Source organism: Petromyzon marinus, chromosome 46 (genome assembly GCF_048934315.1).
Source record: "Petromyzon marinus isolate PM22_M1 ecotype Great Lakes invasive population chromosome 46, UKy_Petmar_22M1.pri1.0, whole genome shotgun sequence".
Taxonomy (NCBI): domain Eukaryota; kingdom Metazoa; phylum Chordata; class Hyperoartia; order Petromyzontiformes; family Petromyzontidae; genus Petromyzon; species Petromyzon marinus.
This window is the reverse complement of record NC_133712.1, coordinates 15,318,161-15,340,021: the sequence shown is the minus strand read 5'-3', so window position 1 is coordinate 15,340,021 and position 21,861 is coordinate 15,318,161. Positions and strand designations below refer to the sequence as shown.

Genomic DNA, 21,861 nt, shown 5'->3' with positions numbered 1-21,861 from the left:
CGTCACAGCCCTCGAGCGTCATCCACACGCGGCCCTCTGAAGGAGATGACCACCTCACAACCGTCCAGTGGGATACGGGCGACCGACCGAGCGGCCCCGGACCGATGGCTGCATGCTGCCCCTCGGACGTGGGATTTGAGCTTGCGACCTCCTCTTTACAAGCACGCTAGGGACGAAGGGGCCCGTTGCCCGAAACATCGGCTGTTGAGTATCGTTTCGTCTTAAGACCACGGTGTGTTGTTGACGAATGTGTTGAGCTGCTCAAACCACCTGACCTTCACACCACACTGACAGTGCTCGCATTGGTGGAGGTGCGGCATTCGCTGCGGGCTGAGAGAGAGAGAGAGTGTGGTGGCGAAAGAGAGTCTAGCGGAGAGTGAGAGAGTGTGGCGGTGAGAGAGAGCGTGGCAGAGAGAGAGCGAGTGTGGCGGAGACAGATAGAGAGTGTGGCGGAGACAGAGAGTGTGGCAAAGATAGATAGAGAGTTTGGCGGAGAGAGAGCGTGGCGGAGAGTGTGTGGCAGAGACAGATAGAGAGTGTGGAGGAGAGAGAGTGTGGCAGAGAGAGTGTGGCGGAGACAGATAGAGAGTGTGGCGGAGACAGAGAGTGTGGCAAAGATAGAGAGAGTTTGGCGGAGAGAGAGCGTGGCGGAGAGTGTGTGGCAGAGACAGATAGAGAGTGTGGAGGAGAGAGAGTGTGGCAGAGAGAGTGTGGCGGAGACAGATAGAGAGTGTGGCGGAGACAGAGAGTGTGGCAAAGATAGATAGAGAGTTTGGCAGAGAGAGAGCGTGGTGGAGAGAGTGTGGCAGAGACAGATAGAGTGTGCGGAGGAGAGAGAGTGTGGCGGAGAGAGTGTGGCAGAGACAGATAGAGAGTGCGGAGGAGAGAGAGTGTGGCGGAGGAGCGCTACTCACTGCCCTCCCACGTGCAGTGCAGCAGATTGAGCGCTCCCTCCACCCGCTTCCAGTGCTGCAGGTGGAAGAAGGCGTACGCGATGGCCTCACTGTCCCCGCGCTTCAGGATGTGCTCCGGTGGCAGGATGAGGCTCTTCATCTCCAGCAAATACTGCGCACCGGACACGGAGCGGCGGTGCGAACGTCAAGACCAGGCGGGCCCGGTCGCGTGAAGTGTCGCGTGGCCCCGGCGGTTCGCGCCGCGTTCGCAGGCTCGTCGGCGCGGTTCGTGGTTCCAAACCGCGGAGGTGCGCACCCCCCGGTCATCACCTGCGGGTAGCGGCGGCCGTCGGGCGGGCACGCACGCCCGCCCGCCCGCCCCCACACCGCCCGTCTGCCCGCTTCGCAGCAGACGTTTTAGATCAGCGGTTCTTAACCTTTACAGCAGCCTTGCACCCCCTGTGGTTCCGAATCGTGAAAAAAATATATGTATAATCTTAATAAATACATGGCTTGATGAAACTAAATAGTTGTTACTTACGTGCCCGTGATATACCTTAAACAAAATGGCCGTGTCCCGCACCCCAAGAAAGGGCATCTCGCTCCCCCAGGGGGTGCGTGCACCCCAGGTTAAGAAGAAGAAGAACCACTGGTTTAGACGATCCCCGCAACGTCGTCCGAAATGGAGAGGCGCCATCAGCGTCGCGGCGTGAATTGGCGAGTAAAAAAAAACAAAAAATTGTCCGCGAATTTAAGCAACAAATTACGCACACGCACACACACAGCAGCATTGCCCCCCACGGACACACACAGCAATATTCCCCCCACCCCCACCCCCTACTGGCGTGGCTACAACACAGCGCCTTCCTTCGCACGCGCTAGCGAGAGAGCCCCGCGCGATACGGTTAACGCAAATACCAAACTCGGTAAATGACTGAGCCGGTTACGGACGCACGCCACGACCGCGAGGACAAAGTGGCCCCACGCCGCTCGGCTCGCACCACGCACGTTGTGCAAACAAGGCAGCAAGAGACGGACGACAGCGTCGCTCATTTTTAAGGGGGGGGGGGGGAAGACATTTAGGTGGGTGAGGAATGGGAAACACAAAGCGGTTCTAACACTCACGACTGCCAAACACCTCCCGGCATTTACTACAACAACTCACCTCTGCATTCTCGCCTCATCAGAATTTGCAGCGGTTAAGGCTAATCTCAATCACCTGCCGCTCTTGGGTCTGTACGCTGGCGATGACGGTCGCCCTGTCGTGAATGTAAAACTAGAAACTATTTTTTAATTGTTTTATTTTACCAGGTAAGGCCCCACTGGGCTATACAGCTCTCATTCAGAAGCGACCTGCCCACCATTGACAGTTCAGCGAAGTGGCTTTTCAAGCGGAAAATTTCTAGCAGCGAAACACTGGAAATGCATGTTTTCTTTGCTGTGGAGGGAAAAAAAATCCACACGGCCACGGGGAGAACACGCAAACTCCAAATATACAGGAGTCGGGGTCGGGATTGTACCCACGACCTCCTCCATACCAGGCGAGGCAGTGAACATCTCGCCACCACGGTGAGGTTCAATCTGTCACATATTCGACTACGGCCCACGGTAGAGTTATTACTACACAGGAGGTATGTACGTACGTGTGTGGGAACTTCTTTCGCACCGTACGTAGCCGACTGTGCTAATCGAATGGCCTAGTGTGTCGGCGTGAGTGAAGTGTGAACAAAAAAACTGCAACGCCGCCTTGAAGAGAACACTTTTTTTTAATATCAGATGTTTCAGGACAATGGCCCTTCTTCATGGCGAACATCCGATTAAAGTCGCGGCGTTATTGACGAACGTGTTCAGTTTTTTTTTTACGTTGGCTGATTTTGTGCACCGCTGCCAATGAAGCAGCATCACCAAATCATTTGTTAAGTGTTGTATCAGTGTGGTGTATATTAGTGTGTGGTATAGTGTAGTATTAAGGGAGTAGTATGAGTGTGGTGGAGTGCAGTATGAGTGTAGTGTGCCATATTCGTCGCCAACACAGGAGGTAACACGGGATTCTATACAGCATAATTCTAGATTTGAAGCTTTCGTGACTGCAAGGATTCATACTCTTTGGTTTTTTCGGTAAAGTCACGTAGATAAAACAAAATAAAATAACTAAATCAAATCACGACGTTTTGGAGGCAACAAGCTTCCGTCTTCAGGTGGAACAGTCACAGCAAGATAGCTGCATGAAGATGCAGCTATCTTGAAGACGGAAGCGTGTGTTGCCGCCGAAACGTCGTGATTTGATTTAGTTGTTTTCTTTTATTTTTATTTTGTTTTATCTACGTGACTTCACCGAAAAAACCAAAGAGTAGAAAGAGCATGCCCTATACAGCAGGCAACTTCTTGTGCAACCAAATTGATTGCCAGACTCAAAACACAATTATGACGATGTCAGCTGCTTCCGAAAGCAATAGGAAAGCAGACAGGATTCAAAATTGTCATGATCTTTACTTTTTTATTTTAACACGGTTGGCTACATACGGTGCGAAAGAAGTTCAACATATCCACATACATTTTTCCCCCAACAATATTTTAATTAAACAGCCTTGCACTGATCTTTACCAACGGTTTGTTTCCTCTGTTTAATACCGTACTCTATTTACAAGTTCAATTCCATGGTTGACGGTCGATTCAACCCATTATGGCACCGGGCCAATAGTAGTAGTACTCATCCTGTGGATAGGCCGGGCCCCCCCCCGTCATGGGACTGTGGAGTTTCCACCACTGGAACAGGGAGAAGCACGCCTCCATGCATCCACACGAACTCTGTTACGCTTTTGACTTTGGGAATGATTTGTCCACCCTTCGCCCAAGCAGAAATCAATTCCCATGGCGAAGGAAGGCCCCGCTTTGGAAATTTGCCAGGTGGAAAAGTTACGTGTTTTGCCGCAGTCCAAGGATTATGAAACCGCGCGCCGTGCGCATTTTGCTGTGCCGCTTTAAAAATCGCTGAGTGGTGGCCTACTGCGCTGGTCATGCACTGAACAGAGAGACAAACACACACACACAAGTATGGCCCAGATCCTGGGGGGGTAGGCGTACGGCGAGGTGATTTTGTTTGCGCAGTCGTGAGCAAAGGTGCAACCATACCCCTGACTCCGTTACCCCTCGACTCCCGAACCTGACGGCGACCTTCTTCTCGAGGGGTCACCGAGAACTCAACCTCGGCTCGGTTAGCCAGGCCGCTGTTTAAAACCCCTCTCTTCACGCAAGCCGGGGGCTGACGTTTCTGTGCCGAACGTCGTCACATTGTTGTTGTTGTTGTGTCACTGCACGTGCAAGGAAATGCGCAATATGAAATGTGAAGGAATTGATATCTAACGATGACACAGCCAGGATCGGCTGTCGTGTTTCCCACAGTTCAAGGAAAGGGCTGTGACATTTTTCCGAGACAAAAAGTGTTATGGGCATTAGTTTTGACGTATAGTTTTTCAAAACCAACACATGCCACCGCCACACGCTACATTGCTGGCAGGGGGACCGGTCCGAGTGTGACTTGGAGGTGGGAAAGTAATTACCGTGGAGACTGACTCGCCAAGTTTCGTGATAAAAATCAAACCCCAGTCGCCGTGGAACTTGCAACAAGCAAAACCCAATGCACAAACAACGCACGTTCAAATTGTCTCCACGCCCCACCGAGTCTGGGCGTCCAGCTCGTATCCGGTGGTGGCCCTGAGTCAGTGGTAGAAATTCAACATTCCTAAGGCAGGGGCCAAGTCTATTCCTAAGGCAGGGGATGCCGCAGTGGCGAGATGTTAACTACCTTGCCTGGTGTGCAGGAGGTCGTGGATTCGATCCCGACCCTGATGCCTGCTGTATATTTGAAGTTTGCGGTGTCTCTCTCACCGTGGTCGTGTGGATTTTTCTTCAGGTCCTCCGGCATTTCCCTCCACACTTAGAATGAACGTGCGTTTGTGTGTTTGGGGAGCAGTAGTGTAGCGGTTAGCGAGCTGTGTTCAGAACCCGGCGACCCGGGTTAGATTCCCATTCACGGCCACAAAAGTGACGATTATCTGAACTGGTCCTGGTCGACTCAGCCTCAAATGAGTACCTGGTGCGACGTGTAAACATCACCACTAAGGGAGACAAAAGCGGCCGGGCATGGTGTTGGCCACCCACCCCCCTCGTGTGCCGTGCCGGCCTTCATAGGTGCTTGCTAACAGCACTTGCCCCATCAGTCTGTTAAGGCTATACGGGGGGCGGGTTCTTTTGTCTTTGTGCGTGTCTAAAACCTCGTGTTGCTCCGCCTGGTTTCATAAAGGGAGGCAGCTTCTGACCGCATTCGCCTGCCTGTACGCGTCCACCGCTGCCCACGCACGTGGACGTGCCAAGCGAGGGAGTCTCGCGCCGTTTCCCAAAAAATAACGGACAGCCGGAAAAATTGGGGGGTGGGGGGGGCGGAGGCCTTGGCCGAGTTTTACAGACAAACGTCCGTGACCGCGCTAATGGCAGATTTGGCAAAGGGTACGAAATATTCACCTAAGTCAGAAGTTAATGGGGGGGGGGGGGGGCTGCTTAATCTCCAACCATAAAACTGGCTTGACAGTGTTATGGTCCGGGGGAAACAGCGCCTGTTTGCCAACTGTAATAAACCTCATCTTGCGCAGACCACCAACAAGCAAAGCGACCATCCTCCTCTTCTAAAAAAAAAAAACACAACTTGGAAATACGTGACATTTTTTCTTGTTGCTTTGCACAAAGTTCCCGACCCGACAGTTGGAATCATATTCTCATAACTCTTTGTTATGACAAATCGCCTGATTTGCTGAGCGCGGCCCGTCGCAGCGCGCCACTAGACAATCCCGTGAATCACTTCCTCAACTCAGATGTACCGCAATAGCGGGAACAACAGCTAAACCCGCGTGAGCACTCTCGCATCTCTCTCAAGTGCAGGCAACCTACCCCCCCACCCCCGTCGCATCGCAAGCATTCGCACGGAGACGTTTCCTGCAACTCGTTAAGACAAACCAGCTAGAACCCCACCCCCCCCCCAGAGACAGCTTTATCTGGTGTGGACCATTCAGTTTCAAAGACAATGCATCAGATACAAGCAGAGCATGCTTTTTGCTTGCATGTTCACCACAAGTATATGTGGTTAATGCAGACATGATTCCTTGAACAAAGGTTTCAGTTTGGTGCTTAAGCATCTTAACACAACTGTTTTATTGCCAGCAAGGTTAAAACCTAGTCTTCAATTTTGACACTGGCACGGAAGGTCCCGTGATGCACCCACAGAATTGTCCGCCGCGCGATCAGCTGGCGTGGGGTCGGGGGCTCTCTTATCGAAGCAAATCTGACACACAACACCGGAGATGTTGTCACGGGCACACACGCCCTCATACCCAACTCCGCACGTGTTTGCGGTGCAAGCAGCGGTGCGCGCCCTCTCTGATACCATTCATCTTCCGCGGCATTTCGGAGGGCCACCGAAAAACCCCTCCCTGTTGCGTGCGCAAGGGGTAGCAGCGTAGGAGTGTGAGAGAGCCTCCCGCGTGAACACGCCGCTTTCGGACCCCGTGCCAGTGACGGCCGCGATGAAGATAACGATAAAATGAAGATGAAGACGACCCTTTGCTCAACAAGTTCTAATAATGATGATGTGATAAAGGGGACGTTTCATAAGTCTACCCGACTGGTTAATGATACATTTTCTGTACTGTCCATCCCCTCCCCACCCCTCCTCTCCCCTCCTGCCATCCCATCCTGCCATCCCACCCTGCCATCCAGCAAAAGTTTTGTTCGACTATAGTACACGAAAAAACACTCAACACGTCCGTCCATAACACCGTGGCCTCAAAAGGTAAAATACACAATTCCCGACTTATCAAGGGCATTGTCTCTTCTCCGTAGCACGCACGCGGAGAGGCCACAGAGAGATGAGTGGATAAGATTCGGAGACTGCCACTTGACACCATTCTCAGTATTGCCATCTCCAAGTTTGCTCACATCGCCAGCAGGCTCGGATGTGACACGGCTGTGATCCACCAACCCTTAGAGTGGGCTACGTGCGTACGCCAACGTGCCTGGCATCACGAGCTCCCACTGAGGGTCTTTTACACCCTCTAGACCTTGAAATCGTACGTATGTAATAATCTCTGTCCATCTTTGACCCTGGTCACACCAATGCATGTTTCTGTGTAGACAAAAAAAAAAGAGTATTTTACTGGTGCCTGAAGCGTAAATACAATGTTTAGTTTCAAACAACGGAACTGTTTATACTGTAGTAAATTACACGGCCAAAGGATATAGCTGCTTTATTAATGCATTACACTCGGTCGCAAACATAAAACTAATTTATGAGCAACTTGACCAAACTTGTACACGCATATGCTTGCGTCAGGCCAGCAAATGCCAATGGCAATCATCGGCCGTGAACGATCAACCGTAACGTCGAGCGCCGAACGAAGACCTTAACGGTGGTGTTGTTCACCTCCTTCGACCGACCGCCACTCCTGGTCATTGCCCTTGAACGGCAACACACCGGGCGAACTCCTCGGATGAGAAAGGAAAGCGCGGTTTCCACTGACAGAACATTGTTTACCTTCATTCCGGGGCAGATACCAACTCCACCCTCCTTCAAAAGCTCTCCACTCCCCTCCGCCACACCCCGACCACCCCCCCCACATCCCCACCCCAACATCAAAGTAACAGGTGTGACCTTTTTTGTTTTAATGCACGGATCTGCGAGAGGTCATTTCGTAAAAGCCATAGGCGTTTTGGGACTAAAGCGGGGCGAAATGTTAACTACCTCGCCTGGTATGCAGGAGGTCGTGGGTTCGATCCTGAACCCTGATGCCTGCTGTATATTTGGAGTTTGCGTGTCTCTCTCCCTGTAGTGGCGTGAATTTATATCCGGGTCCTCCGGTTTTAACCTCCACATTAGGAATCAACATCAAGCGTTTAGAGTATATTGGCTACTGTAAATTTCCACATGGTAGGCCACTTTGTTGAGCTATCATTTGTGGCCAGCTCACTTCTGAAAGAGAGCCATAAAAGCTCAGTGGGCCTTACCTGGTAAAAATAAAAAGATTAGTTTAGTTTCATTTGGCGCTATTAAAGCTATGGTTCATACATCATGCCAGCCAGCACAGATGCCAATTCCCGGGACTGTCCAGGTCAAACCCGGCCAGGGCTGCAACCTGAGAAAGCCCGTTTGCAAATGCCAGTGCTTCACAGCAGGCACACGACTTGTGCCATGGCCACCCACAGAATTGTTTTTTTGTAAATGGGCACTGGTGACTTCAGCTGCGCTGCTTGGGTGAAGACAGGCATGTGGAGAACTGTGGGCATGTTAAGACTCGTGTTAATAACGCATCCACGAGGAGAGTGCTAGAAAACGTTACCATGGACACCATGGAGTGCGTGGACATCTGCATATGATGCGCGGCGCGGTGAATGAGTGACCTGCGTGAAAGCTCTGCATATCCTTCAGAGCTCTGCAGCCATGCAAAACATATTTGCACGTGACAACGCGGACAAGCTGACATTTTTGTCTGGTTGCGTGGCACTGCGGCGGGTAACGTGACCCACAATCCGGAAGGTTTATGTGCACGTACCAAATCCTAGTTGAGGGCTCGATTCAGCTCATCATCTCTCTGCGGCGGTTGATGAAGATCGACAGCGGTTTGCGTGAAGTCAACAGTGGCTATGCTACAGAGAGGCCGGTCCTTGTGATAGGAATGTGGACTTCCCACCAATGGATCAGAGCGGCCAACATAGGCATGGGTGCAACCTAATGCTGGCTGGAGCATGGATACAGGATATAACATTTATCTTCAATCTGCAAATACCACAGACCTAAATTTTGATTTAAAGCTTTCGTGACTGCAGTAATTCATATTCTTAGTTTTTTCGGTAAAGTCACGTTGAAGAGAAACAACAAAATATATATAAAACAATAAAAAATTCTCACGACGTTTCGACCATAACTCAAACGGTCATCATCAGGTGTGTCGGTTTGCATAAATTTATTTTGAAAACGGCATATTTATTTATATATATAAAAAATAACGTTTGCGTCACGCGCAACGATTGGCTGTTTGCCAGGACTAGTCCATCTATTTTTTGAAAAGAGGAGGGGGGAGACGAAATTTGTTTTTATGTATGCTGTCTGAAAGGCACTGTAAGCGTGAACAATCAATCAAGAACTGAAATGATTTATCAAATCTTTCCAATGATTGCTAAGATAGAATCCATCTTCTCGGTTGAAATTGTCTCTGTGTTTGTATATGTGGATAGCCTCATGAACGAATCTCTCATGGAAGCCAGATGGCTTACAAAGAACCTCCGTCTTGGAAAAGTCAATGGCATGTGAGCCTACTGAATTAGAACAATGATCTGCTACGGCCGAGGTGTTGGTCCTACCGTGTTTAAGGTCTGCTTTATGTTCACGAATGCGGTCCGAGATATGGCGTTTGGTTTCTCCAATGTAACTACTACCACAGAGGCAACTTAGTTTGTAGACACCAGGGTATTGTATGTCCGGAATCACATCTTTTACAGACGGAACCAGATCACGGATTTTATAGATGGACTAGTCCTGGCAAACAGCCAATCGTTGCGCGTGACGCAAACGTTATTTTTTATATATATAAATAAATATGCCGTTTTCAAAATAAATTTATGCAAACCGACACACCTGATGATGACCGTTTGAGTTATGGTCGAAACGTCGTGAGAATTTTTTATTGTTTTATATATATTTTGTTATTTTGTTGTTTCTCTTCAACGTGACTTTACCGAAAAAACTAAGAATACCACAGACCTGTGACACGAAGTGTGGCAGACCAAATGGCCCCACCTGTGGATATGGGGAGGTTATACTCCAGTAATTATAAATATAATTAAACTAGCCACAGAGTAAATGCAAACATGTTATATGTATAACCAGCTGAGAGGCCGCTGAGACAGAAAAAAAGCTTCTTTTGAATATAATGTACAGCACAATACAATTACAATTATTATGAAAATCATAAATGCATTAGCCCTGCCCGCCTCCTTCTCTGTCCGTACTTCTGTCTGCACAGGGGAATCATGGTAACTCTCGTGATGATTATGATGATGATTCCACAAGAATTCCATTTGATTGCAAAGCTGCCTTTCTATGAGGGGACTTTCCCGACAGACAACCGAGCAAAAACGATTAATCGGGTGAAATTAGTACACACATCATAAATAAGGTATCACGCACAAATTGCATGCTCTGCACAATCTTCTGATGACACAATTGTGCGTGATGTGATCATGTTTTCGAAATAATTGATCGATTTTAAACGTTCGCGCGCTTGAGGCCTATTGTCGCCGGCAACAGGCCTGGAGTGCCTGCTTTGCCTGCCCAGGTTCCTGCGACTCCATGGGCAAGGGAATCTAGTCAAGGCTGGGATATGCCCAAGTCATCATCACCATCATGAGCCATGATCTATCTATCCAGTTCTGAATGATGACCAGTACAATGTCTCGTTTTTCTGCCTCATCCTCTTTCTGTCTCCCAGTGTAAATTCCAAGCACGCATCTATCCAATCTTTCATCACATTCCGCATGCTCTATCCACTGCTGCATTACGATCAAAATTAAGTCTCTAAAAAACTTGTTCTGATCCACGTGTTCCTCTCTTTACCTCTCGGTATAATTCCGGGCGTGCATCTCTAACACGCTTCTGCACGCACTTTTTCAGCTTTTGTTAAATTTACATTTCTCTCAATGTCCAGCTCTCCACGTCCAGGCAAGTAATGTGGTCACGCTGCACTGACAGCGTTGCATAAGGACAAACAACAAAATAAATTATATTCGCGTCAATAACACTGCGGGCCTTCAAAAAAACGATATTTTTCGATTTGAAGCTTTCGTGACTGCAAGGATTCATCTTCTTTGGTTCTTTCGGTAAAGTCACGTAGAATGAGAATAAAATAATGAAATAACAAAATAAAATTTTATTCTCATTCTACGTGACTTTACCGGAAGAACCAAAGAAGAAAAAACGATGTTAATATATAATAGGTGACCGTTTTGGGCAATGGCCCTTCTTAATGGCAGATTAATAGAGAGGCCAGGGGAGATAAGAGTTCAAAAAGGTCACATCGCAGGCAATATAGCATTAATTAAAAACTCTTCATTAAAACACATTGGCAAGGTTAACATTCGAGTGCAGAATTACAAAAGGAACTCCGACAGGCTCTCATCCACACTCTCCTTGCTTGATAATATTGATCCAGGTCCACCTTGAGCACCTGCCCTCGGCACACGCGGCCGCTGTGCGTTGTGTCCAGTCTACGCGATACCACCGCCAGGGATGGAGCAGAGCATGAAGAATGAAACTAGCAACTAAACTCAAGCAGCGCCGAAGCTCACGAACTTAATACCCTCCCCCGAAGACAATGACGTGTCGGAAAGTGTTACCGAATCCGTGCGCGTGCAAGGTTTTTCTTCCCCCTGTTGATTATTTACCGCAGCTCAGCAACTGTGAGAGCTGTTTACATCGGCGTGCACGGACGGGAAAGCTGTAGCAAATCACGCACGCTCGATTCCCGACTAGGCCCGTCGGCAGTCCCACCCTCGCTCTCAGCTCTCCATGCCGGTCACGCTGCATACACCACCATTGTTCTATCGTCCCTTCCAGTTTACTTAGAGAACTTCAAAAACCCCACTGTGGCAATATAAATACACACTCAAGCGCACTCTCATACATAAACTACAACAGCTGCCATTGCTATTAAGTTATTGTGATGTCACCATGACGACTGCGCCAGGCTAGGTGCATTTTCGAGAGCACTTCAACTGGTGGTGAAGGCTGGCCGACAGGGATTCATAGAACAGAGGCAGGTATTATGGGTCGCTTCTTCCTTCTTTAAGTTTCCGTTTTCGCAACTTTCCGTTATCGCATCGGGTATCCGCAGCTGCCATGGTTCGTGCGGATGCCGTTTAAGGTGGACCGTGATCTTCGTGGGAGATCACGCAACCCGGGAATCTTCCGCGTTGGGTCTATCACAAGGGTCGCTTAACTCGAGTGAGGAGGAGCAACGCACCAGCTGCGCACGCCCCATATCAACTCTCCCTGTTTCACGCACCACCACCAGTTGCCTCCGCTGGATTTTTACGAGCATCGCTCCGCAGTCGCCTGTTGTAGCTCGAGAGCGACCGCCACTAAGGCCACCCAGGGGCATATCGTCATCCACAAGCCTACGCCAGACGCCCAAGCCGACACCGCTGGTACCAACCAGTCTGCGGCAAGAACAACAAAGATGCCGTTTCCCGGTAACCACAATTTGTCCAATCCCCATTGGTCGATGACACACCTGTTTATGCGGTCCGCTCTTCTTCAATCGAACACAAGAGCCGTTTTGGCCATGCAATGGCTTGGCAAGCCGGCCTACACGGTCCAGCCAAACGCAGTCTCACCTGTCGGGGGGGAGCCACAGGGATTTTAGCTGAAGAGCTCTCCTGTACTGTACCTTCAAACCGCTTGCACAATCGAAGTATCATAAACACAATACGCAGCATCGACCCAAGCCTCAACGTTCCTGAAGCTGGTACGTACGTTCTCCCCCCTCCTCCTTAAAGGGAGTTCCGAGTTTCCACACGCGAAACGAGGGCCATCGCTGCGGCCAGAGAGACCCCAAGGGGGGAACAACAAGCCGGGCAGCTTCCTCGCGCAGCGCGGCGTGAACACACGCATGCTCCCCCCGTGGTGACGAGGACACACGCGCGTGCACACCCACACAAGCGCACGCACACGAACGTTAGGTCGTGAAAACGACATAAACAGGCTCGACCAGAAATGTTTAGAGAAAGTGCCCTAAAAGAAGACAGCTTTACGGCTTCCCAGCCCCTCTTCATCACAAGTATGGCCCATAAAGCAGCAGAAAGATAAACTAGCCTTGCGGGGGCCTGCATGCAAGGCTACGGTCACGTGCTGCCCATGTCCCGACCAGGTGGCCCGATACAACCACGGCACTTCCACTGTAACGACGTTGCATTCCTGCTACACCCCTTGGTATGTACAAAAAAAATTATAATCTGCAAAAAATATATATGCATCTTACACCGACACGCCTGCGACATACGACCAAACAAATGACCGCCGAAGGAACATGGTATTCCCATTTGACATAAGAGGCTCGTCTTCGGAATGTTTGACGAGAAAGACTGTGCTCTGAAAAAATGCATAACCGTTACGGCATAGCCGACGCAATAGGGGAACTAGGACAAAACTGAGGTCAAAGTAAAACATGAAAAGATGTGCACAAACAAATCAGGAGATAAGTTACTGACAAATATTTATCGTTGAAAAAAGACGTTCCTTTAAAACTACCGTGAGGTTGTTTTGAAGTGCAAATGCCATCGTACAGAGTGTACCAAAGACAGCGTGACAAATGGCCAATGAGAAGCTGAGTGAAACACGACTTAGCAGTGACCTGCGATGGAAGTCGGACACTTCTTCCCATTTTAAAATACCTTTACAAAAAATATATTCAGATCCCATTAGTGGGGGGGAGGGGGTGGCGATGGGGGGTACTGCCGGCAAAATCTCCTTTTGCATCGTACGTACAGTGAGGGAAAAAAGTATTTGATCCCCTGCTGATTTTGTATGTTTGCCCACTGACAAAGAAATGATCAGTCTATAATTTTAATGGTAGGTTTATTTGAACAGTGAGAGACAGAATAACAACAAGAAAATCCAGAAAAACGCATGTCAAAAATGTTATAAATTGATTTGCATTTTAATGAGGGAAATAAGTATTTGACCCCCTCTCAATCGAGAAAGATTTCTGGCTCCCAGGTGTCTTTTATACAGGTAACGAGTTGAGATTAGGAGCACACTCTTAAAGGGAGTGCTCCTAATCTCAGCTTGTTACCTGTATAAAAGACACCTGTCCACAGAAGCAATCAATCAGATTCCAAACTCTCCACCATGGCCAAGACCAAAGAGCTCTCCAAGGATGTCAGGGACAAGATTGTAGACCTACACAGGCTGGAATGGGCTACAAGACCATTGCCAAGCAGCTTGGTGAGAAGGTGACAACAGTTGGTGCGATTATTCGCAAATGGAAGAAACACAAAAGAACTGTCAATCTCCCTCGGCCTGGGGCTCCATGCAAGATCTCACCTCGTGGAGTTGCAATGATCATGATAACGGTGAGGAATCAGCCCAGAACTACACGGGAGGATCTTGTCAATGATCTCAAGGCAGCTGGGACCATAGTCACCAAGAAAACAATTGGTAACACACTACGCCGTGAAGGACTGAAATCCTGCAGTGCCCACAATGTCCCCCTGCTCGAGAAAGCACATATACATGTACGTCTGAGGTTTGCCAATGAACATCTGAATGATTCAGAGGACAACTGGGTGAAAGTGTTGTGGTCAGATGATACCAAAATGGAGCTTTTTGGCATCAACTCAACTCGCCGTGTTTGGAGGAGGAGGAATGCTGCCTATGACCCCAAGAACACCATCCCCACCGTCAAACATGGAGGTGGAAACATTATGCTTTGGGGGTGTTTTTCTGTGGGACAGGACAACTCCACCGCATCAAAGGGACCGATGGACAGGGCCATGTACCGTCAAATCTTGGGTGAGAACCTCCTTCCCTCAGCCAGGGCACTGAAAATGGGTCGCGGATGGGTATTCATGCATGACAATGACCCAAAAACACACGGCCAAGGGGACAAAGGAGTGGCTCAAGAAGAAGCACATTAAGGTCCTGGAGTGGCCTAGCCAGTCTCCAGACCTTAATCCCATAGAAAATCTGTGGAGGGAGCTGAAGGTTCGAGTTGCCAAACGTCAGCCTCGAAACCTTAATGACTTGGAAAAGATCTGCAAAGAGGAGTGGGACAAAATCCCTCCTGAGATGTGTGCAAACCTGGTGGCCAACTACAAGAAACGTCTCACCTATGTGATTGCCAACAAGGGTTTTGCCACCAAGTACTAAGTCATGTTTTGCAGAGGGGTCAAATACTTATTTCCCTCATTAAAATGCAAATCAATTATAAAATTTTTGACATGCGTTTTTCTGGATTTTTTTTGTTGTTGTTCTGTCTCTCACTGTTCAAATAAACCTACCATTAAAATTATCGACTGATCATTTCCTTGTCAGTGGGCAAACGTACAAAATCAGCAGGGGATCAAATACTTTTTTCCCTCACTGTAGCCAACCGTGCTAATTGGAGGTGCGGGGAAGGACAACAAACTATGGGTCTCTGTGTGAGTCTATATATGTATGTTCAACTCCTTTTGCAACGTACGTAGCCATCCGTGCTTATCGAAGGAGCGGGCAAACGACAACAAACTAAACACAAAAAGCAGTTCCAAAGAAATGTGTTTTCATATCAGGTCCAATCAAGAACGGGGCAACTCAAAATTTCGTGGGCCAAGCGAAGACACGCGAGTAACGCTTGTTCTCCAATTTACAAGCCGGGAGGGGGGGGAAAACGTGGAAAGATGTACTGTGTGTTTGACTAGGCCTGGATTTACCCATACCTGTACCAAAACAGGAGGGATTATATCCGTAAACACCATTAATTTCTGGGTAATATTTAGATCTTTCGAATAATTTAAAGCTTTGTTGTAAAAGTGACAGACAACATTTTAAACACATTTACAAACAGTACAAAAAAAAAAACGAACTTTCAAGAGCTTACAGAAACAAGGCAATAACATTTTGGTAAAAAAATTAACGGATAATAAAAACGTTTGGATCGAATATGTCTTTTTTTTGTTATTTGAGGACTTGAGGTCAAGAGGTCATTAATGGATTGCCACCACACCTGAACACCACTTCTTTTCCCCCACTGCTATCCCCCCCTCGTCCCCCCCCCCACCTTATCCCCGGCCCTCCCCCCCATCATCCTCCTGCCCCTCACCGCCCCCCCCCCCACCGTACCCCCGGCCCCCCCCCCATCATCCGACCCCACCCCCCCGTCAACCGCCTCTTCTATACGGGATAGAATGTCGCCACGTCACGTGGGGGTGTCCGCTCACTCGTGCTCGTTCGTTGCCCGAAGTACATCGTAATAAATGTGTGTACAGAGGGTTGTAGGGCTTTGGGGCAACTGTCGGTATGGCCCGCTAACCCGCCCTGGCTGCCACTGCCTCTTGTCCGCGGCTCCTCAAGGGACCGTGACAATGGCGATTTCAAATGAACGATGGCGACGCTTTATAGCACTAAAAACATTACTATTATATTGAACAATTTAAGGAGCGAATAGTGTGCGTTAGCGCACACAAGGCCACAGATGAAAAAACACAGAACAATCTCTACGTTGAAAAAAAATATATTTCGGGCTATTATATAATAATTATCTTTTTTTCACATAACTTTTTTCATATTGTCATTCAAGAACCCAGGATACTAAGTAGATTTCAAAAAGAGGGTGGAAACCAGCGAGTGACGTGTAACAAAAACTCGGCTCAATACATCCCTTTAAAGTACGGGATCGACCGGGGGGAACTCCGGGGCCCGCTGCCCTCTCGCGGTCGGGGTAACGATCGGGAGCGGCGTGTTTAACGTACATTGTTGAGATGCAGTTATATGCATGGCACGTTGTTTCTGCGTATCTATTTTGTCATCCTTGTCGCCCCCCCCCCCCCAAAACCCTCTCCTAAAATCACAAACCACTAAGCCACGTCGGAGCTTTAGAGGAGCGCTGACTGAAAGTGGTTTGCCAAATACCTAAATGAAGCTTCAAATCAAGATTTTTATTTTATTTTACTTTACCAGGTAAGGCCCACTGAGCTATGTAGAAGAAGTGACCTGGCCATCACAAATAATAGCTCAACGAAGTGGCTTTATAGCAGCCAAAGACTCTAAACGCTAAACGCGGAGGGAAAAACCAGAGGACCTGGATACAAATCCACACGACCACGGGGAGAGAGACACACACACTCCAAATATACAGGCGTCAGGGTCGGGATCTCTTGCATACCAGGCGAGGTAACATGAATATGAAGCCCGCCATGCTCAAAGCGAGTTGGTGGTGGCGTTTGAATAGTTTATTAAATGAGACGCGATAGGAAGCAAGGGCCACGCCCAGCGCGCAACGGTGCGGTGAAGACCCCGACCAGACATCGGCTCACCTTGGGCACATGGGGGTTGAACTCCACAGCTCTGTGAATCGCCTCCACTGCGTTCATCTCTGCTGTGCTGAGCCCCCGCTTGGAGGCCGTCTCTGGGGAGAATCTGCACACGGGGGAGGGGGGCACACGGGGGGGGGGGGGGTAGGGGGCACGCGGGAGGAGTGCCGCACCATTACCGGCCGATCGAATCTTAATTCCTACACTTCGCAAAAAAACTGTCGACATTTTTTTTTTCCATAAAAAAAGCAGATTTCGGGAGAGTCAGATGGGAGAAACGAAGACGTTTTTAATCCACTCAGGGCTACAGATATGGAGTGCTAGAGCCGACGAGCCCGCCTGCCCGCCCGACTGACACCGGCACGGCGGATCTGTGTGTGAGCCCTACGCTTGGCGTGCGCCAATGTAGTTCAACACTGCCCAACGTAGTTCAGCACTGTGCTCTCGCGCTCCTAGTACTGCCCTCACTGCCAGTACTGCCCGCACTCGCAGCAAAAGATGGAGGCATTCACGGTTGAGCACACAATGGCAGGTGAGACACAGGAGCCATCGCAGCCGGCATCACCACCAACACAGCCGGTGTCATCACCCACCACCACCACTATCACCATCACAGGTGGCATGACATTCACAGCCAGCATAACCACCACCATAACTGCTGGCACCACCATCACAGCCGGCATTGCCACCACCATAACAGCCGACACCATCACCACCACCACCATCACATGCAAGGCTACTCACTTGTCACAGACTGCCCTGGCTTTGAGCAGTGCTGCTGTGTAACATATTGTTGCTGATTTTGGCAAACTTATGTCTGCAACAAGAATACAAAAATACAGACACACAAAAATTACCAAAAAATACAACATTGCATGTGAAAATAAATATATACACAGCAGCGTTAAGGATCTGCATCGTGTATCAGCGTCAAGTCTACTCAAAACACAAACTGAACCCGGGTAGAATCCGCCAGGGAACTAGGCGTCAATGCAAGTCCGAGCGAAGCCTTCAATAGCGAAAGGTGCGACAGAGATCCGTGTGGCAAGAGGGAGAATCGACGAGAGAGGCGTTGGTGGACGCTTGGTCCGGCCATCACGCAACCATTCCTGAGATGGTAGTGAGGGCTCGGAGAGCGGCTCCCTCACCCGGTGAGCGACCCCCTCACTGCCCTCAGTTCCAGTGCCACCCTCACTGCTGCCCACACTGGCCTCAGTCTCAGGTTGAGGATGCAGTGGCAGATGAGTGAGCGACACGGTGGCAGAGGCACAGGCATTAACACAGGCGACATAATCACCATCATCACAGCCGGCATCACCACCATCATAATCACAGCCAGCATCATCACCACCACCATCATCACAGCCGGCATCACCACCACCATCATCACAGCTGGCATCACTACCACCAACATCACCATCACAGCCGGCATCACCACCATCATCATCACAGCCAGCATCATCACCACCATCACAGCCAGCATCACCACCACCACCATCACAGCCAGCCTCATCACTACCACCAACATCACCATCACAGCCGGTATCACCACTACCATCACAGACAGCATCACCACCACCATCATAACAACCAGCATCATCACTACCACCAAACATCACCATCACAGCCAGCATCACCACTATCATCATCACAGCCAGCATCATCACTACCATCACAGCCAGCATCACCACCACCATCACAGCCTGCATCACCACCACCATCATCACAACCAGCATCATCACTACCACAAAACATCACCATCACAGCCAGCACCACCACCACCACCACCATCACAGCCGCCATCACCACCATCACCATCACAGCTGGTATCACCACCATCACAGCCATCATCACCACCACCATCATCACAGCCAGCATCACCACCACCATCATCACAGCCAGCATCATCACTACCACCAACATCACCATCACAGCCATCATCACAGCCGGCATCATCACTACCACCAACATCACCATCACAGCCATCATCACCACCACCACCACCATCACAGCCATCATCACCACCTACCACCATCACCATCACAACCGCCATCACCACCACCATCACAACTGCCATCACCACCATCACCATCACAGCCGGCATCACCACCATCAGCCGTCATTACCGTCATACTTGGCCAGCACGGCTTGCACATCTGCGTAGGCCTGTAGCTCCAGGAGAGCTTCCAGTAAATTTTCATGAATATTTAACACATTTGGTAGAGGGAACTCTTTCATGAGCTGCAAAAAAAGAAGCAAATATGCAATTAGAAACGTAAATTATAAACAACGATCGTTAAAGAACACCTCCCATTTGTTTATAAACGTTTTATTCAATTATTGTAATGCATGTTTCTTTTTGTGTAACACAATTGCCGAACGCAGACCCCAAAGGGCCCAGAATGTTAAACGGTCAGCAACTTAACATCATGAATAAATGTTGTTTTCTTGACATTGAGCAAGGTTAGTCTACGAGCGTGGGGATGGAAAGATGGGAGGGAATTCCGAAGCGGAGCAGTGCAGGAGAAGAAGCAGAAAGTGTTGAGACCTGCAGTGTGGTGGAGTGGGTGTGTTGAGTGGGTGAGTGGGTTGTTGAGAACGGTAGCCTAGCGGTTAGTGGGCTGCGCTACGAACCCGGCCACCCGGGTTCGATTCCTGCTCACGGTCGACACCAGTGACGATTATCCGAACCAGTCCTGGGCCTCCCCTAGGTCGACTGAGCCTCAAATGAGCACCTTGATGCTGTGTGTAAACATCGCCCCTGGAGAGACAAAGGCGGCCGAACGTGGTGCTGGCCACCCACCCGTGTGCTGTGCCGGCCTTCAGCGGTGCTACTCGCTACGAGCACTAGCGCCAACAGTCTGTTAAGGCTACAGGAGGGGATCTTTATCGTTGTCTTGCCGAGACCTGCGGTGTTGTGAGTGAGTGGCGAGTGAGTGGGTGGGTGAGTTGTTGTGAGCTGCAGTGTGGTGGCTGAACGCGCTGTGGATGAGACGGGGCGGTCGGTCTGGTCGTGGGTGTGCGGGTGTGTGGGCTGTGCGGGTGTACAATTGTGGGTGAGCGCAGATGTGCACACGCACTCAGAAATAAGTGTGTGCACGCATTAACTGCTTGCCGTCTATGTAATGTAATACAGGCGGCCCTCGAACCGAAGTCAGGTCACCCTCCTAGAAAAAGTGCCGTACGTCGGAACGACGCTGAGAAACAATGATATAATAGGGCGTTAAGTTCCCGACATGAACACAAACTGCATATTTAATCAACTACCAATCACGCAATGAGGTCACGAGCCTCACCCTGCCCTCCCAGGTTCAACGTAAACGACGCAAAGTCGGCGTAGACAATGCAACGTGTCTGCGCCGACGTTCCAGGGCGTCCGCGAAGGTACAGCCCATTACAGGAGGCAGGCATTATAACGAGAGAGCGGTCGGTAAAACTGGAATGGAACAGAGACAAAGATCCCCCGTACAGACTGTTGGGGCAAGTGCTGTTCGCGAGCGCCAGACAAGCAAAGGCAAAAGATCAGGCGGTACGGGGGGGGGGCATCTTTTGTCTTTGGTTGTTAGGCGCTCGCTTGTGGGAGCGTAGCGGTGAGCGCGCTGCCAGGCTACGAACCCGGCGACCCGAGTTCGATTCCCGCTCACGGCTCACGCGCTCGGTCAGTTGTCTGTTCGCGCGAGTCTGGTTCCTCCGAGCCCGCCGTCGTGCGGCCCTGCCGGCGGCGCGAGCGGCGGACATCGACGTTTCACGCGATCGCAGGTGTGTTCGCCAGACACCTCGCGAGCGTGCGGTCGTTTCAAATGCCTCTCGTTACGTGCTCTTGAAAATCACTCAAGCTTCTCATTTCTTGGCAAACTTTTCCGTCACATAAGCCACAACATTCACCCAACGCCGTTCCAAACTGCTGTCGAATTATGATTCTTTAATAATAATGGATGAGATCTTCATGGATACCCTGTGTATATATATAAAAAGATAAAGATCCCCCATATAGCCTTAACAGACTGTAGGGGCAAGTGCTGTTAGCGAGCACCTATGAAGGCCGGAACGGTACACGAGGGGGTGGGTGGCCAGCACCACGCCCGACCGCCTTTGTCTCCCTAGTGGCAATGTTTTTATTCACCGCACCAGGTACTCATTTGAGGCTGAGTCGACCTAAGGGAGGCCCGGGACCGGTTCAGATAATCGTCACTGGTGTTGGCCGTGAGCAGGAATCGAACCCGGGTCGCCAGGTTCATAGCGCAGCACGCTAACCGCTACACTACCGCTCCCCATATATACACATATATACACACACTGTATATCTGTATATATATACGCAGATATACAGTGTGAATACAAAGACAAATATCCCTCGTAAAGCCTTTTCAGACTGTAGGGGCAAGTGCTGTTAGCGAGCACCTATGAAGGCTGGCACGGCACTCGAGCAGGTGGGTGGCCAGCACCATGCCAGGCCGCCTTTGTCTCCCTAGTGGAGATGTTTATACGCCACAGCGGGTACTAATTTGAGGCTTAACCGACCTAGGAGAAGCCCAGGACCAGTTCAAATAATCGTCACTGGTGCCGAGGTCGCTCGGGTTCGTAAGCGCAGCGTGCTGCCTGCTACACTGCCGTGTGAATATAACAACAACGGCCATTCGCCACTAAGTGGCGGTGATGTCACCACGACGCTTGTGCCAAGACATGTGCACCTTGAGGCCACGTAAAGTGTCGAACGCCCGCTGACAGGAGGTCATGGGGCAGACCCAGGTGCCACGGGTCGACTGACTAAGATGACTGGCTGATGCACCACCTGTGCCCGCTACTAACAACAACAACAACAACTGCCATCCGCCACTAAGTGGCGGTGACGTCACCA

General features: G+C 49.9%; 1 protein-coding gene across 12 annotated transcripts in view; it reads right to left on the bottom strand.

Annotated features, from left to right (window-relative positions):
- The window catches only part of ST7 (suppression of tumorigenicity 7), a 117,225-nt gene that overhangs the window by 9,790 nt on the left and 85,574 nt on the right, over positions 1-21,861 (bottom strand). For 11 of the 12 annotated variants that reach the window (XM_076074248.1, XM_076074252.1, XM_076074244.1 and 8 more), the window contains 4 exons: positions 19,130-19,244; positions 17,748-17,820; positions 17,007-17,109; positions 915-1,065 (listed from right to left, as the gene is read on the bottom strand). In XM_076074248.1, the coding sequence (XP_075930363.1) occupies positions 915-1,065; positions 17,007-17,109; positions 17,748-17,820; positions 19,130-19,244 (442 nt within the window). Of the gene's footprint in view, positions 1-914; positions 1,066-10,463; positions 12,330-17,006; positions 17,110-17,747; positions 17,821-19,129; positions 19,245-21,861 lie in introns of those variants that run through there. The other variant, XM_076074254.1, reaches the window with a different exon arrangement.